Source organism: Oryza glaberrima, chromosome 12 (assembly GCF_000147395.1).
Source record: "Oryza glaberrima chromosome 12, OglaRS2, whole genome shotgun sequence".
Classification (NCBI taxonomy): Eukaryota; Viridiplantae; Streptophyta; class Magnoliopsida; order Poales; family Poaceae; genus Oryza; species Oryza glaberrima.
The window spans coordinates 3,460,425-3,477,743 of NC_068337.1; the positions used below are offsets into that span (position 1 = coordinate 3,460,425).

The 17,319-nt window shown below is 38.2% G+C and overlaps 2 protein-coding genes across 3 annotated transcripts; one reads left to right on the forward strand and one right to left on the reverse strand.

Annotated features, from left to right (window-relative positions):
• Positions 1-2,429: 2,429 nt before the first annotated feature.
• LOC127758252 (uncharacterized) lies at positions 2,430-8,147 on the reverse strand. 2 transcript variants are annotated; one of them, XR_008013678.1, is made up of 5 exons: positions 7,805-8,147; positions 7,322-7,467; positions 7,047-7,165; positions 4,326-4,758; positions 2,430-4,070 (listed from the first exon to the last, which is right to left on the reverse strand). XR_008013678.1 is itself a non-coding variant. In XM_052283882.1 (4 exons), the coding sequence occupies exons 1-4, from the start codon at positions 8,035-8,037 to the stop codon at positions 4,654-4,656; spliced, it is 603 nt and encodes a 200-aa protein (XP_052139842.1). In that variant the 5' UTR covers positions 8,038-8,147; the 3' UTR covers positions 2,430-4,653. The 2 variants fall into 2 exon arrangements, 1 of the variants encoding a protein (XP_052139842.1); XM_052283882.1 differs by having other exon boundaries at positions 2,430-4,758.
• Positions 8,148-9,668: 1,521 nt separating this feature from the next.
• On the forward strand, positions 9,669-17,121 carry LOC127757786 (chaperone protein dnaJ GFA2, mitochondrial-like). The gene is made up of 18 exons (XM_052283361.1): positions 9,669-9,808; positions 9,904-9,979; positions 10,091-10,141; positions 11,192-11,283; positions 12,465-12,548; positions 12,641-12,679; positions 12,995-13,084; positions 13,610-13,654; positions 13,745-13,832; positions 13,945-14,009; positions 14,106-14,180; positions 15,274-15,346; positions 15,750-15,841; positions 15,939-16,010; positions 16,208-16,264; positions 16,359-16,407; positions 16,565-16,631; positions 16,739-17,121. The coding sequence occupies exons 1-18, from the start codon at positions 9,755-9,757 to the stop codon at positions 16,827-16,829; spliced, it is 1,260 nt and encodes a 419-aa protein (XP_052139321.1). The 5' UTR covers positions 9,669-9,754; the 3' UTR covers positions 16,830-17,121.
• Positions 17,122-17,319: the final 198 nt, after the last annotated feature.

Here is a 17,319-nt window from a genome sequence, read left to right on the forward strand (position 1 = left end):
ATTATTAACCATCCACTTCTCAACTTTGATCATATTTAGAGTAGTTTTAAGCAATGTGGAAACACATAACAAGGTTGTCACCATTTTTATTCTTAAATTAGCAAATGGCTTTCAATTATTCAGGGAAAAAAATATTTACACGTATTTAGAGTTTGAGTATTACTATTGAAATATTTGATTATTAATTCTATTTTGTAATTGTACTACTCCCTCCTTCCCAAAATAAAACATAACAACATCTAGCGTTTAAAATTTATCTTGTAACCTACCGCTTCATCTCAAACAATCACAATCATATATATTCAAATAATTTTTCTACCTATTTTCTCATCTTAACCGATCACAACCACCCCTCATTTAATTTCACGTATTTTCGTAATCACCTTGTACAGGTGACGATGCCACTTTTATGCTTTATAGTTAAATTTATCAAATCCCAAGTATATGTATATATTCAGAAAGCTAAATGATACTCCATCATGTAGCCTTGTCATCTACTAACTAGCTGGGACATCATCACTGCTTCGGTTGTCAAGTTGTCAATTAGACAGAGCATATATCACCTTTCCAACAATAGTAGTAGTACTTTCATCACCTTAATTAACTTTTCTTTTTTTGATAGGATCAGCTTAATTAACATACGTGTCACAAGAAGAGTCCATTATATATATATTCGAAGCGGTAGATTTCTATGTACCCCTCAGTATGGGAGTTTGTCAAATCAAACATGTGATACTCACCTAATCACCGTCATAGCTTCATTTTCACTTTAATAAAATGCTAATCAAGAATATAATTTATCTCATTGTTCTTGTTGGCCAGCCTTGCATGTATACACGTGTCCCAAGATGACTACCCTACATTTTTGTTCTCTTCACATGCTAATGTCGATGCAACACAATAGCACACGTGCAATTATAGTTGGGATTATACAAAAATAGTGAATGCAAAAAAAGGAACATTATAATTATTTCATTGCGGCTAGCAACATGAACTAAAGTACCTAAATTTAATTTGGAAAGAGTAGACAAGTTCGAAACAACAATTAGGAATGTCTCCAAAATAACAGACCATTTGTTCATAGAAAATATATAAAATGTTCACCAAGAACACAAGATTGTCTCAATTAAATTAACTATATATGCATGCTCCTATAAAGTATTGATAAAATTGCCTAAGTGTGGAAGGGTTGAAGGCTTCAAAGTGTTGCCGACATAAACAGGACAAACCTTCGGTTTGCTTGTTCTCAGATTAAAGTTGATCTGCTCCTGAATCAAGCTACTACCATTGGAGCAGTACATGTGTAAAGTCAGCAAGTTTTTGGTCAGACAAAGTACCAATAATATTACACGTTATTAGCAGTATCTGAGTCTAGGTTCTATGAACTTGAATAATTATAAAATCCTCCGTTCTTAAGTCTTTCTTACAACATACTTTGTCTAGAGATTAATCTGTTAAGAAATAGTGACAGATAAATGTTGTAGTTTCCTGGTAAACTCTATGCTAAATCTAGTCTCTCCTGAAGTTTCTTTTTTAAAAAATAATGTAAAGAAATCTGATCTCTATATATCCAAGTATGGATATACACAAATGTTACGATAGTACTTAGATTCCAAGTCTCATATCTGAGATATACTACATAAGAAACAACAACAAAAAGGAAAAATGCCTCATTTCAATTTTGCTCTTTTGTTATGCAGGAGCAACCGTTACACCGCTCGTTTAGTTAGAAACTTTCATGTTAGAGAATTGTCTTGGTAAAGATTTTTTTCCCGACCAACCCTAGCACACAAAACTGCACTGAGGCGATCTCGAGAAACATCCCAAACTCCTGCAAATCCTCATGATAAAACGATACGTTGGATGAATTTTACAGTATAGCTTAAGTTGTTTTTCAGAAGCACTGCTATGATGCTGGAATTTTACATGTAGACTAATACGATAAAATTGAGGAAATGGCCCACCAAAACGCAAAATGTAGTGAAAATTGATAACTATGATATATCGTACACAGTTTGCTGGTCAAAGGAATATGGTGGGACAAGAGTGGCTTGGTCAGCAGTTCTTGAATTAGGCTGAGTTTAGTTTCAAATTTTTTCTTTAAACTTCCAACTTTTCCATCACATCAAAATTTCCTTACACATATAAACTTTCAACTTTTCCATCACATCAAAATTTCCCTACACATATAAACTTTCAACTTTTCCATCACATCTTTCCATCACATCGTTCCAATTTCAATTAAACTTTTAATTTTGGCATGAACTAAACACATCTTTAATGGGTGTGGATTTCATAGTGGCAGATATGCTTTAGGCATCATGGAGAAGGTGAGAAAGAAAGAAACCTTTTCTTTTCATTCGTCCTCTTTTAGGAGTGAAGGAGATATCTATACACGTTTAGTGTTGTGTTGGACATATATGAGTGATACGTTATAGTGGTGTTCTTCCACTCTTGGACCACATTTTTTTTTAATTCGAACCAAATATGTGCAAATTAAATGGTACAGTTTTTTCTGGTCAAAGAGCGGCCAATTATGGTTGGAATGTCACTGTCCGGTTTGCTCGCCCGTTTATGTAATGGATCGATGCGAAATGTCTCGACATGAAAGAAATTGTCAGGGTTAATATGGTAATATCACGACGACAAAAAATATGATGGGATGATATATTCCATATCTTAGAACTTCTTTTTACAAAGAATTGTGCAGGATTTCCACATGAATTACTTCAATTCAAATAAGAAACTTCTACAATCCAACATTTCAAAAGAGAGATTATGGCCCTGTTTAGTAGGTCCCACGCAAAAACTTGTCAGCCTGTCACATCAAATGTTTAGACACATGCATGGAGTATTAAATATATATATATATAAAAACTAATTACACAGATTGCGTGTAAATTGCGAGACGAATATTTTAAGCCTATTTGCTCCACAATTTGACAATGTGGTGCTACAGTAAACATTTGCTAATGATGGGTTAATTAGGCTTAATAAATTCGTCTCGTAGTTTACATGTAGAATATATAATTTGTTTTGTTATTAGTCTATATTTAATACTTCAAATATGTATTCGTATGTCCGATATGACACACCAAAACTTTTCACCCTTGGAACTAAGGCCTTGTTTAGTTCGTGAAAAAAAAATTTATGTGTCACATCAGACGTTTGACCGGATGTCGGAAGGGGTTTTTGAACACGAATGGAAAACCTAATTTCATAACTCGCCTGGAAACCGCGAGACGAATTTATTAAACCTAATTAATCCATCATTAGCACATATGGGTTACTGTAGTACTTATAGCTAATCATGGACTAATTAGGCTCAAAAGATTCGTCTCACGATTTTCCCCCTAACTGTGCAATTAGTTTTTTATTTTATCTATATTTAATGCTACATGCATGTATCCAAAATTTTGATGTAGCGTTTGTTTAAAAAAAATAGGAACTAAACAAGGTCTAAACAGGGCCTATAATTACTCCATGCCCCGAGGAAGCATTAAACAAAGTAATAGACCAACAATATACATTTGATGGAGTACATGACAAGATGGAGCTAAGTTCCATCTCCTGGACCCAATTAATCTCCACTAACAATTCTGCATTCAAGTGAGTTATCACTTACTCCCTCTATCTCATAAAGAACCAACATAGTAGATATGATATATTATAATACAACAAATCTGGACAAAGATAAGTCCAGATTCGTAGTAGTATAATGTGTCACATTCCATCCTAATTTTTTTTTACAGGGAAGTAGACCTCTAGAAGGCTTTCCTTTCAGCAAAAGAAGAGAGAGAGAGAGAAGAAAAAGAACAAAAAAGAATTAAGGAGGTCAATATTCACAGTAATATTCAGAACACTGAGCTAGACAGGTAGTGAGCCAGTACTATGACGGCCGAACTGGTACGGCAGAAAACGGCAAAATTTATAGCAAAAAAAAAACCAACTTGAAAGTGAGTGACAGCCACCTGACCGTGGAACGAAACAGCACTGGGAAAGTCAGACCTCTCGTCATCCCACAGGATTCTGGCACCGGCAGATGATTCATCGCCTTGCGAATAGCACCCCTGACCGGTCAAAAACGAAGAACCAAACAAAATGTTACTAACCCAGGGATGACATTGACCTCATGTCAACATACGAGAAAATGTTTCGATGAAGACGGTTGAAAAATATAATGCATTTCTAGCTATATTTTGAAAGCCATCACCACTGAAATTCATGGTTTTGGTCACTGTCTGCCTCGTTCACCTTCTGAATCTTACTGTACTGTACTGATAGGCCAATTCATTAACATGTACTGTACCATTCATCAGGCTCACCATGAATTTTAGGCAGCCACTAAAGCAAATGAGAACATTCGGTGCTGCATGGTTTTGAGATGATGGGTAGCTTCAAGATCAACATCTGAATATCCAATTATCCTCTAACAACAATCGAGCGACTCAACGCAGAACATATTTTCTTTAATCAAGTTTCACACATCTTCCCCCATTTGTTGGCATGGAACAGGAACCACACTTGGATCCAGTTGGTACCTCAGTTTTTGTACATTTCCCTGCATGCCAAGCTACCAGCCATCCACACGATCGAGTTAATTTAAGAATGATTCTGCTGCCTCTGTATAATCCGCACGATGAACTACAGAAGTTAGTAAAATGCCATGTTGTATGTGAGCTTCCGCTTGTGCTGCTTCTCAAATGTAATAATCAGGTCATCAATAATTTCCTCCCAATCTTCATCTGCCCCTTCAAGCTGAAAAAGGAAGCAATATATGAATTAACTTCTCGTGGTTCACCAAGTACATTATCTCATTTCAAATATTTCAATAGTCCCACTTTACAGAAGTGAATCCTTTTACCAGTCTAGTTCGCACAAACTAAGGTAAAAAAAATATTGTAGTAGGAACTACTGAAGAGAAGCATAATGAGAAAACAATAGTAATATATAGATCAACTTCTACTTTCACACAATGGATTGCTAGTGTGCAGATTGATGTCAAAATTCATTTACAACATAATCATACCATCAGATATGAGATAGCTATTGAGACAATGGTTAATTAGTAATATGCAGATGTTATGTAAAGCATTCAAGAAACAGATGTGGATAGCATACAGGTCCAAGAAAGCAAAGAAGAATCATATAACTAAACTTGTTTTAGGAAAGTATACCACACACAAAGAAACATCAAAATACACTTCATCATCTTTTATGAAATGGAAAGTTCTTTATGGTGAGTGTTAGATTTGCTCCATAGTCCATACATGGTTTTCACCACAATGAGAATATTCATGGGGACTTTTTCTATGTTAATTTAGAGCAACTTGGAGGTTCAAAGTTCATTATACTATATAAGTGATTGACCATCTAAATATATGAGTAAACAAGGTTACCCTGTCTTTATTCCTAGAACACACTTACCAGCGACTTTGTCAACTTTCGAACAGAGTAGGAAAAAAAAACAGAAGTAGCAGTTCTCTTTTTATGGGAGGAAGCAACGCGAAACACATTAGGGTCAAGGATCGAACCCGAGTGGGCAAGAAAATAGGTCGCAGCTAGCCACCCGAGCAGCACTCGGCTATAGAAAATAAAAGGAACAGCTTGGAGGAACTAGCTATCTTTTTTAATAGGGAGAAGCAACCATCAACAGGGAACACCTAGTCGGGAGTCAAACATGGGTGGGTAGCATTTGAGAAACATCGCTATCCAACTGAGCGGCGGTCATTTGTCACTTCCCAACAGAAAGTCAAAAGATCAGAATGTAGATATTTGACTGAAAAAGTAATATGCAAGCATTTAATATTCTACAAACACAAATTTGAGCATGTCAATCCACAAAAATAGCAATCACAGAAGTATAGAACCCAGCAAACACAATCACTGAGAATAATAAGGGAATTCAATTGGGCTTGTCCACATGGCCTATGATTTGAAGGGAGCACAAGGATGTTATTGAAGGCCAAATTTGTCGCCGATGTGGAAACAAGGAATACAATCTATTGGCAGAATATTCTTGACGTGGCAGTGAACCACTTACATTAAGCCCTTTGAGCATACAAAGACACCCTTTAGTGCCAACAATTTCAATCCTAGTTACTAGATTCGGCACAAACCAAGTAAATAGACTTGTTGGACTCAACTAACTGAACCTTTGTAGGTTATGAACTTTGTGTTTGCAATGTAAATTGGCTGAAAAGTAGTAAATTTCAAAGCAATCCTTGTAAGCCACAACTCAGAACGAACAACATTTCTGGTAAAAACTTGATCCTAGCATCTAAACGTTTTGATTTGGGCTTCATCTTCATCTTCACATCAAGTAGAATTTGAGCCTCCCCGATATATATCTTTCTCAACTGAAGCCATGCATGTGTAGTAGCTCATCGTTGTGAAAATTAGTAAGACACAGGTACATAGTACATGTGAGAAATTTGTGCCATATTGTCTTGCATGATATGAGATGTGAGGCAGTAGTAGGCCTGCAGTGAGCTTCTTAAGCCTTAAGATAATAACCAACTAGAGACATTCACAACCCTGAATGTGGTATTAATTTGCATGTGTTCCCTATTCTAGAGATAATTCACCAACCCTCGATATTGGGGTAATGATTTGCATGTGCTCCCAGTCTAGAGACTGCGGATGAGACTGCGGATGAGGTACACTACATAAGGCTATGCTATAGCATAGTGCATCCAGAAAATTAGTGATCTTGGCAGGTTCCCAAATTAATTAATGATGCACCATTGTGTTATAAATGTAGGGCAGTACAAGATGCTATTTTTTTCTCTGGAAATTTGACAAAGGAGACATACTGATTGACATTAGTTTGTTTTAATCTAACACTGCTCTCTAATTTTGTATTTGACACATACAAGGACCCAGCCCAACCCATCTAGCATGTGTTGATCCAAGAGGCTGGGCTGCCGAACACAAATCACTTCATTAATATCAGTAGCAAACAACAAGATTAACTAGATCAATAGGTAAACAACATAATCGAAGGAGTAGCTTTATGAGCTATATATATGTTATGGTACTTATACCTTCTGACACAAATCTAAAGCAAGCTTTGCACCAACACCAGCTTCTTCATGGTTATCTTTCACATCCATGTTGATTATCAGCGCGTTCTTTAGCATCCTTTGCTCACGGTTATGCATATCTGCAGCAAAAAGAAAAAAAAAACATACTAGCCCATCTTAGTGAATGATTACATATCCACGTAAATACTAGTATATGGATACTACAACTGTTACTGTGATGCATTTGATAGACCGAAAAAACTTGCCCCTATTGTTAATTGTTATCAGTTGATTACCATCGACGATTAAGTCGAAGACCCTCTCCTCAAAGCTGAATATCACATCAAACAGCCCATCGCCGGCATTGTCCTGCCACCTCTGCGGCGCCAGCTTGACTGAGGTGTTCCTCTTCAGCATTGGCAGCAGGCCGTTCCTCTTGTACCTGAATGGCACACCACATAATAATGCATTAATAAGAAACTTTTCTGCCATTTCCGCAAATCAACAAGGATCGCATATCGCAAAATCAAATATTGTGAAGAGTTATCTAAGCCCTAAGGAGCAATAAATTTAGAACAAAACCCCCAAATTGCAAGACAACAGCTATCTGTTCCCATCATGACCATCCCAGATTTCTGCCAACACCAACCAAATCACCACAAATAACTCATAAATTCGAAATCGACTCTAAAAAGGAGATCCTGCCTTCTCCAGTGCCACCACCAAGAGCCCCCGGAAAGAACACAGAATCAAGAAGGGAAAAGAGCAGTAGGACGGACAGGTCGGGGTCCTTGCGGCGGAGGTCGTCGTAGATGACGTTGTAGGGGGTGCCGAAGTCGTAGACGTTGGGCTCGTGGAGGGAAGGGCCGGGGAGCTTGACGTGGGTGCCGGTGCCGTAGGAGGCGACGTCGAGCCCCGCGCGGCCGAGCAGCGAGTGCGCCTCCATGCTTCGGTTCATGTTCGACGAGCACACCATCGCGAACCTCATCTTCCTCCTCGCCTCCATGCCCATCCGCCGCCGCCGCTCGCCGCCGGCAAGGTAGGGTCGGTTCGCCGCCGCCGCCGCCGCCGCCGCTCCGACCGAGCTCGCCTGTGAGGGGTGTGTGGCTGTCCGCTTTGAGATTCGTGTGCGAAGGGAGTGAACGGACTGGATGGCTTGGAGTTAGGACGTGTAGAGATTTGGGCTAGCCTGGGCCGGCCCAGTTCACTAAAATACTGTTTCGGGCCTAGTATAATCATGTTAACTTGAGAGAATAAACTATTTTGCGTCCTTCAACTCTTGTTTCTTGTTGAATCGCATCCCTTGACCGTAAAACCGGGTATAATGTATCCCTCGTCTTTAAAAACCGGTGTATATCGCCTCTTTTGGCGGTTCGGGAGGTTGTTTTCTGATGTGGCAGCTTTGACCTCGTTGAATGCCTGAGTTATCTTGTGGACCCCATCTGTCAGTGACCTACTCCATCATATCTTCTTCCTCACCTTTCCCCTCTTCACCTCACAGCTGCATGCAGAGAGGAGCTCGCCAGTCAGCCACAATGTGCGCACAGGAAGGAGATTGCCGGTAGTGCCGCTAGCGGGCCGCGGGGGAGGTGTTGCCGGCTGCCCGTGCGCGGGGAGGAGCTCGCTGTGTCCTCCACCACCTTCTCACGAGAACAGATCCGCGGTGCCGCCGCCGTGTCCGCGAACTCCCTATCTTCCTCCCTCACCTTTTACGTCGAGGTTTAGTCACCACCGAGCGTTGCCTCCTCACGCAAGTCAGCTCGCGGGACGACCATCGACGCATCTACGTGAATGGCACGCACGTAGGGCAGAGAGGCACATGAACTCAGCTACGAACGTTGGATTGCTGTTGTCGAGCAGCTACTCGTGAAAGGTAACTGGCTATACATTTTTTCCCATGTGTCACTGACATGCTGGGTCCATTGTATACGGTTTCCAATATCGCACTGATATGTGGGTCCTATCTGCAAAAACCACTTTTCAAACCACCGAAGGATTCTATTTGTACCGGTTTTGAAAGATAGGGGATGCGTTATACCGGTTTTTATGGCTGAGGGATGCAATTTCAACCTAGAACAAGAGATGAGGGAGGTAAAATAGACTTATTCCAAAAGACTAATATTGTATGAAAGCACTTTCAACTATAACTTTTTTTAGCATAACAAGAACTAAGGGCATCACCAATGTATATGGCAAAGTGATCCATATAGATGAGACCCACATAAATAGTTTTTATCTATGGCAGTCTCCACAATGTATATAGATACGAGGTATCATTAGGAGAAGAGAGAGGAGTAGAGATAGATAATATAATTTATTCCATATGGGTAGTCCATATGCATATGGATACCTTTTGTTATTTTTTCTATATGGACTAGTTGCACAATGATAATAGGTGACTGAATGGAATATTCTATTACTTATGGACTACTTTTACACCATATTGTGGATGCCCTAAATACATTCATAATTTTACTTCCACCGATCAAAATCCATAAAGTTTACATATATATACACCATATAAAAACAGCAGAAAGAAAGAAATGTGTGTTAATATAATTAAGTAATCAATACTATTATTATAAGTTGATAAAAATCGGTGCGATTTTTCGACACGTGAGAAAGACCTAAAACCCTCGTCCTCCCACTTTGCCGTGGGACCCAACCAACCGCCCTCCCTTCTCCCCCTCCCCACCAAGTAGGGTTTCACCGCCGCCTCCTCTGCCGCCATGGCGCGCGCCGCCGCCTCCAGGCTCGCCGCCGCGGCAACCTCCTCCTCGACGGTGAGTTCGCCCCTCCCCTCCTCCTCCTCCTCCTCTTCCATCCGGATCCCCGGCTCGCTCAAGGCTAACCATCCCCTTTGCCTCCTTGCTGACAGCTCGAGATGTTCTCCCGCCACCTCGCGGCCGCCTCGTCGGCGTGGGGCATCGCTTCGTCGCGGGCTCCCTATCCAGGTGAGTCGAACTCTCTCACAACCCCCACGCATTTCGGGCGTGGTGAATTGAATACGTGTTGATTGTTTTTGGTGTGTTGCTGATCCGGTTGGATTGGGATTGATTGGACAGGGAGGGAGAGGAGGAGCGCGAGCTGGTGGTGCCCTACCAGGTCGTTCCATGGTATGTTCTCTGGTGGTTTTGATTCTTTGTTGCAGATACTGTCGTGGTTCCCGTACTAGGATTCATAACAGTAAGCCATTTGAGGTTGGCGAGATTCATTTTTGTTACAGCCAATTTTTATTAGAGTGGAAAGTTAGAACTCCAGACCAAAATTTAATGCTATATTTTTTATTTGTTAGTGTGCGTGGTTGCTGTCTTTCTAGGTCTTGTTAATATTTAGCTTTAGTCGGTAAAAAAAAAGGAACTTTGAAGCTTTTATCGGGTCACTATGTCTATGCTAACTTACTAAGTCATTCGTATCTGCACGATATGTTATGTACTTCCTCTGTTTCACAATGTAAGACTTTCTAGCATTGCCCACATTCATTTAGATGTTAATGAATCTAGACATATGTATGTGTTTAGATTCATTAACATCTATATGTATATGAGCAATGCTAGAAAGTCTTACATTGTGAAACGGCGGGGGTAGTCAATATGTACTACATGATCTATACAAAAAAGTTCAGTAGATGTATTAACAGTACTACACATATGTTGTATTGTCAAGTTCCCACTGACTTTGTTGATAATATTTCAATCAATGAATGGCAGGTTTGTTCACTCTTATTTCACTTTACTATGATTATATAAAAGAGCGATTGTTGTCACTTTTTTTATTTTTGTTTTTACTATGAATGGGGCCATTGCTGATGCTAATATTTGTGATAGTTGGCTAATGCCATTTGTCTGAATAAACGAACAAAACTCATCCATGATGGATATACAAATTTATAAGATGGATGCCATATTTATTTGTTCTTTTTGCCATTTCCCTGTCAATGTATTTGTGCTTTTTCCGGTTAAAAAAATGTAGCTGTGCCTATTCAAGGCTCTCAGACGCGATGCTTGTGTAATAAAATCTCTGATTTGTAAAAACTGCACTGTATTTGATTTTTGAAATGCTAGCATGATTCCTTTATTCTTTTTGTCTGATTTTGTTATTTTGGCAAAGTTCTATGTTCATTCTGTTTTTCTTTATGATAATTGATTTTGTTTGTATGATTTTAGCCACAAGGGGAATGAATGCAAGGGATTACTATGATGTTCTTGGAGTGAACAAAGATGCATCTGCATCAGACATAAAGAAGGCATATTATCTGGTATATATATACTTTACTTTTTCTTGGTTAAGATAATGCGATATTGATTACTCTAGATTTGATTTGATTGAATTTTTGGAGGGTCCTGCTCCTGTATAATTCCTGAATGTTTGTATGAGAGTATTGAATGTGAACTATGGTCTAAATTCTAAGCCAAATATATAGAGAAGTATAATGTGTTGTTTGGCATTCCACCGTATGCTTACACTTAATTTTTCTGATCTACAATCTTGACTACAGTGCTCGAGAATTGTGTAGTGCTGGAATTCTTAAACTTCATATTAGCAGGGGAAAGCTGTTATCTTTCCTATGGCTTTCTGAACTGTTTCTAGTGTTTACTGGCTGTCCAGCACCATTTGAATATGACAGCATGGGATGGTCATACCCAGTTTTAAATTTTAAGGGCTTCTGCATAGTAGATTAGGCAGGCAGTCATGGGCATTTGCATTCCAGTTTCCAGCTGTACAGACCATAGAGGTTTGCTCTATCTCCTAGATTATGTGTGTTCTAACTTCTAAGCCTCTATGGAGCAAGAGCTGTGTATGTAGTTGCATGGTGTTTTCAAGAAACTAAATATTGTATCCAACTTTTTGTTTCTTGAATTGTGTATTTGCTCATTTATCGCCATGCTATGCCCATGCCACCTGTGGATTTAGCGAGCATGGCAAGAATGAAGAGGAAACACTTGATCCTTCTCTTGACTTCATACTAAGATCCAGAACTTTTAGGATGTTGTCTATTGATTAGAAAATCTAGATATTACCCTCTCAATGTTTTATTAGATTGTTGTCCTGAGAGGCATGTAATTCATAATCATATTATTTGAATAGACCATTAGATTAGTTGTTACATTCACACAAATACTCAATTTACAGTCAGTGTTTTATTTATTTCTACATCCAAAGGTTTTTATAAATAAAGAAAAGGTTACTTCCTGAAGAGGCTCAGATGATGGGGCTTATGGGAGAAGATATCCCTCACTCACAGGGGAATGTGTCCTGAAATCATATTGCAGTAATATTTCTTAATTCTTATTGAGTGGTCAGGCATTTATTGAATGCTTTGCTTGCTATACGTTATTCTCAATAACCTGTGTTTGCTAGGTATATTTTTGTCTGTTTCTCTACTTTTCCCTTTATTTTTTACTCAAAGTTTTAACTAAACTGATTATGCTTCCCCAGCTCGCAAAGAAATTCCATCCTGATACTAATAAAGAAGATGCTGATGCAGAAAAGAAATTTCAAGAAGTTCAGCGTGCCTACGAGGTATAGAGTCCTGGTTATGAATATTTATTTTTCATTTGATTAACAATAGGACATTCTTATTTTAAAGGTGCTATTCGTTGTGCTTATCTCAGGTTTTGAAGGATGATGATAAGCGTGAAACATACGACCAGGTTATAAACTATTTCCTATGACTATGATAATATCATAATAACATGCTTTACTCTGCATGTGCTTATCTTTTTAAGTTGCTCTAGGAACATAAATCTAGCTTCATGGTAATTTATTTTATAAATCAATGAAGGAAAGCTGTTAACCAAACAACAAAATATTTAAAAGCAGTTGCACCAAACAGGATTATGATAATCCACCTAAATGCCAAATGGAGCCTTAATACTGCCATAAATAATGAAATATGTGATTTGTGGTTTTCACTTTCGATCGATTATCCAACTGGATTTTCTTTCATTATGACTGTTTTGTTTCAGCTTGGAGCAGAAGCTTATGAGCGCCAAGCGTCAGGTGGTGGCCCCGATGATTTTTCTGGGAGTCATCCATTTGGTGACATTTTTGGTGATGTAAGAGTTAGACATTCCTATTTTTATTTAGTATCTGAAAAACCTGAAGGTTTTCAATGTGACTTCACTCTATCTTGAAACCATGCATGAGGCCCATAATTTGCAGGATAAAATATGTTGTGATATGCCTGATTGATTACCTGGTACTTTGGGGCTTCAAAACACAAGGGGAATGGGAAAAACTTTATATAGGTTATGTTGAAAACATTGCACTATGGGCAGTGGAATTTGAAAAATCTAATGTAGTTCCTTTGTTTCTTCAACACAAGGTCTATGATTAAATAATGTGAAGTTGTGAACATGTAAAGAACTAGTACTTTGATGTTATAGTGGTTAACTAGTTATCAATGATAGCCTTTTATTTGGAGGACCAAACATGATCCAACGAACTTTCAAATTCATTATCTATATTTGGCAAAAATTTCTGATCTCTTTCCAGTTCTCTAAGTGTGTACTCCGTAATTACTTCTGTACAACCTCTATTTTATAAATGCCTGATAATTTTCATTTTGCCATGTCAACCAGATGTTTGATAATCCTTTTGCCATGAGAGGAGGTCGAGATGTCAAGGTTCTATTGTTGTTCATTAAATGATTTGTTTAATGACAAAGAATTGATTATTGGAAGCTTACTTTTTTCTCTTTTTTTCCCCTAATATAGGTTCCAATCGAACTATCATTCATGGAAGCCGTCCAAGGCTGCAGAAAAACTATTGCATATGAGGCTGATGTTTTCTGTGATACTTGCAGTATGTGTGCCACTTGTTTATTCTTTCCTTCTTTGATGCAGGCATGTCGGTTATCTTTGTCCACCCCATTTGTTTGTTTTTATGGCTTAAGCTTGTCATTTGTTTGATGCAGATGGAAGTGGTGTTCCTCCTGGCACTGTACCTCAAACATGTAAAGCCTGTCGAGGTGCTGGTGTGGTATGTATCCTTTGACAATCTTTTCCCCGAGTCTGCCACATATTGATATTTATATATTTACTTTAACAACCTTCAAAATGTTGTCATTGAGTGCAGATATTCATGCAGCGGGGTATAATGAGTATAGAAACTACTTGTTCTAGGTGTGGTGGAAGTGGGAAAATTGTGAAGGTGCATTTCTGCTTTAATTACATATTTTTATTTATTTGTTTCTTGAAGATTCTATAGTTCTTCATGATAAATAAAGTCCCATCTGTCATGGCTGTCTTTGTTCAACAATTTCACTCAGTGGCGGACCCAGCACAAAATTATAGCTATGGCGAACTTTCTAAATGTACTTAGTACCGAAACATTTTTTTTATAAAAAAACACGAACATACCAAAACATTAGTATATAATGTATATGATAAAAATAATTAGTGTGCATATCCAATAAAACTATAAGTAAATAATTTACTGTTTTCAATATAGGTGAAGATTTATTCATGAAGGTGAGAGCCCCTAGAGCCATCCAAATGTTCCCATTCCAAATTATTCTCCAAATATTTGTGGTTAGCGTTAAACAAATAGTAATTATACTTTTGCTCAATTCCTTAAAGAACAATTCCAACCGATGCAGATGCATCATCACTTGGTCAATGCATGACAACTTGCTCCACCATACCAGTATTAGCTTGTACTAGTACTAATACTAAAAGATTAGTGCTTATTGCCCCCATCATCATGGTAACCACCAATGAAACAGTCAGTAGTGTTGTTGTTTAGTTGATAGTTACTGCTGGCAGATAGGTATGGCAGCTGCCACACCTTGCCACAAGGGAAGGTCCGCCACTGATTTCACTGAAAAATGGTAAACATCACTTCTATGAGTGTATTTTGTTCGTTACAAAAAGATCTACTTCCTCCGTTTCACAATGTAAGTCATTCTAGCATTTCCCACATTCATATTGATGTTAATGAATCTAGACATATATCTATCTAGATTCATTAACATCAATATGAATGTGGGAAATGCTAGAATGACTTACATTGTGAAACGGAGGAAGTAGCTGGCATTTAAAGGAATGCCTTTGATACTATAAATAATTTGGGATGGTAATTCTATCCTAAAACTTAATGCGATTGCCAAGAGGTATGAAATATGAATTGTGATACAAATTAGTCATGTGATCCTAAAACTTTATATTCAATGAGTTTATCTCTCTTATGTTGATGTTTGATTCTAGGAGCCTGACTTGTTTTGTATTCTATAATTTGCTTGAAGAATTTTTGCAAGACATGCAAGGGTGAACAGCTAGTGAAGGGGAAAAAATCAGTCAAGCTCGACATAATGGCTGGTAAGAAAAATTCAAGTATACCAATTATCTGTATGATTGACATGTGAATCCTGCCTTGTAATTATAACATGAAATTTATGCATATGCTTGTTTGGCTTCGCCAGCAGCAGAAATGTAAACTTGTGTGGTCATACCAGTTGCTTCCAACTGTACTACTTGACATATTGCAGATCTGCATTTTAAGATTTCAATCACTAGCTAATTAATAATATCAAGAAGAAAGATGGTACTTTAGAAGAAAATAAATCATCCCACTGCTCCATAAGATGCGTTGCTTAAATCTTTTTGCCTTTTCTGTCAATGTTTGTCTCCTTATTCAAATATTCAAGTTATTCGTTTATATTGGAGTGTGCATGGCAGTACTTGCATTTTGGGTGTGACATAAATGGAACATCTTTTCCAGGCATCGATGACAATGACACTATGAAGGTTTTTGGCAAGGGTGGTGCAGATGTTGAGCGCAATAAACCTGGTGATCTCTATGTTACTATCAAGGTTTGGTTCCTTTTTTTTTTTCTCCAAAATACAAACTCTTTATGTCAGTTTGATCAGTTCTTTGCAAATGAACTTTGTATTCATTTTCCTAGTACAGATCAGAGAGGATCCTGTCTTCCGTAGAGAAGGCAACCATGTGCATGTTGACGCTATTATAAGCATTGCCCAGGTCACCACTCTTTCTGTTTGGTTTCCCTGTTTGATGCTGTTATGATTATATATGACTTAGGTCTTTACATATACATTTTATGTAAACTACACCTCTTTTAGGAAAAAGGAAAATCATGTAGCACATGATGACCAATTCTGCTGTCTATGCAGATATTCCTTTTATGATTAATAGTTCTAAAACTGCTTGATTTTCAGGCTGTACTAGGTGGAACTGTCACAGTACCAACCCTTACGGGCAACGTTTCAGTCAAGGTATTGATTTCATTTTTGCTGCGTGACACTAACCATGTAATCCAGTTATTTCAATGGCTTACCAATGACCGTGTTTGTGGTATTTCCTGATCAGGTTCGCCAAGGTACCCAACCAGGAGAAAAGGTTGTCCTCAGGGGCAAAGGTTGGTTGTTCGAGCCATGCTAGAAATCCTATGCACAGATACTTGGATTTGTTAGATGATATATTTGGTTTTTGCCCTATTATATCTGCTGGAAGAAAGTACTCACTATGTACACTGTTGTGATAAACATATTTTATTTTTCACTAAAAAACTGCAGGAATAAAAGCACGGAATTCCCCAGCCTATGGGAATCAGTATATTCACTTCAACGTCCGAGTTCCAACGTATGATACATTCTCAAACTAGACTACTAGAGCTATATAATTACACTGATCAAAGAATTTCCTGCCCATTCCTATAAACTGACATCTTTCGTCTTCACGATGTACAGGGATGTGACACAACGACAACGCGAGTTAATGGAGGAATTTGATAAAGAGGAGTGCAACGAAGGGGAGAGAGTTGCAGCTGCCTCCGGATGAAATTTTGCCGCACCCATTCGTTGGTTATTATACGTAATAAGCCGATAGCCGAAGCCCCAATTATAATGGGCTCGGTATGACGTACATGATGTAGTCTTTAGAGTGCAGATTTTGCATTGTATAATATGCACGCTAAGGCTAAATAACTGTACTAACCTTTTGACCTTTTATTTATTGTTATGGCAAATGTAACAGCTAATATAACTAGGAACATATAATAGGAAGGCTATGTGATGTGTAATGCCTTAGCTGCCGCATAAACTCACGAATCCACTGTGCATGTGCTTCCTCTTTTTCATGTTTCTTGTGCTTCCTCTTTAGTTCCCAAAATAAAAACTTTTCACCCATCATATCGAATATTTGGACACATGCATGGAGTATTAAATGTGAAAAAAAAGTCAATTACACAGTTTGCGTATAAATTGTGAGACGAATATTTTAAGCCTAATTGCGCTATGATTTGAGAATGTGGTGCTACAGTAAATATTTT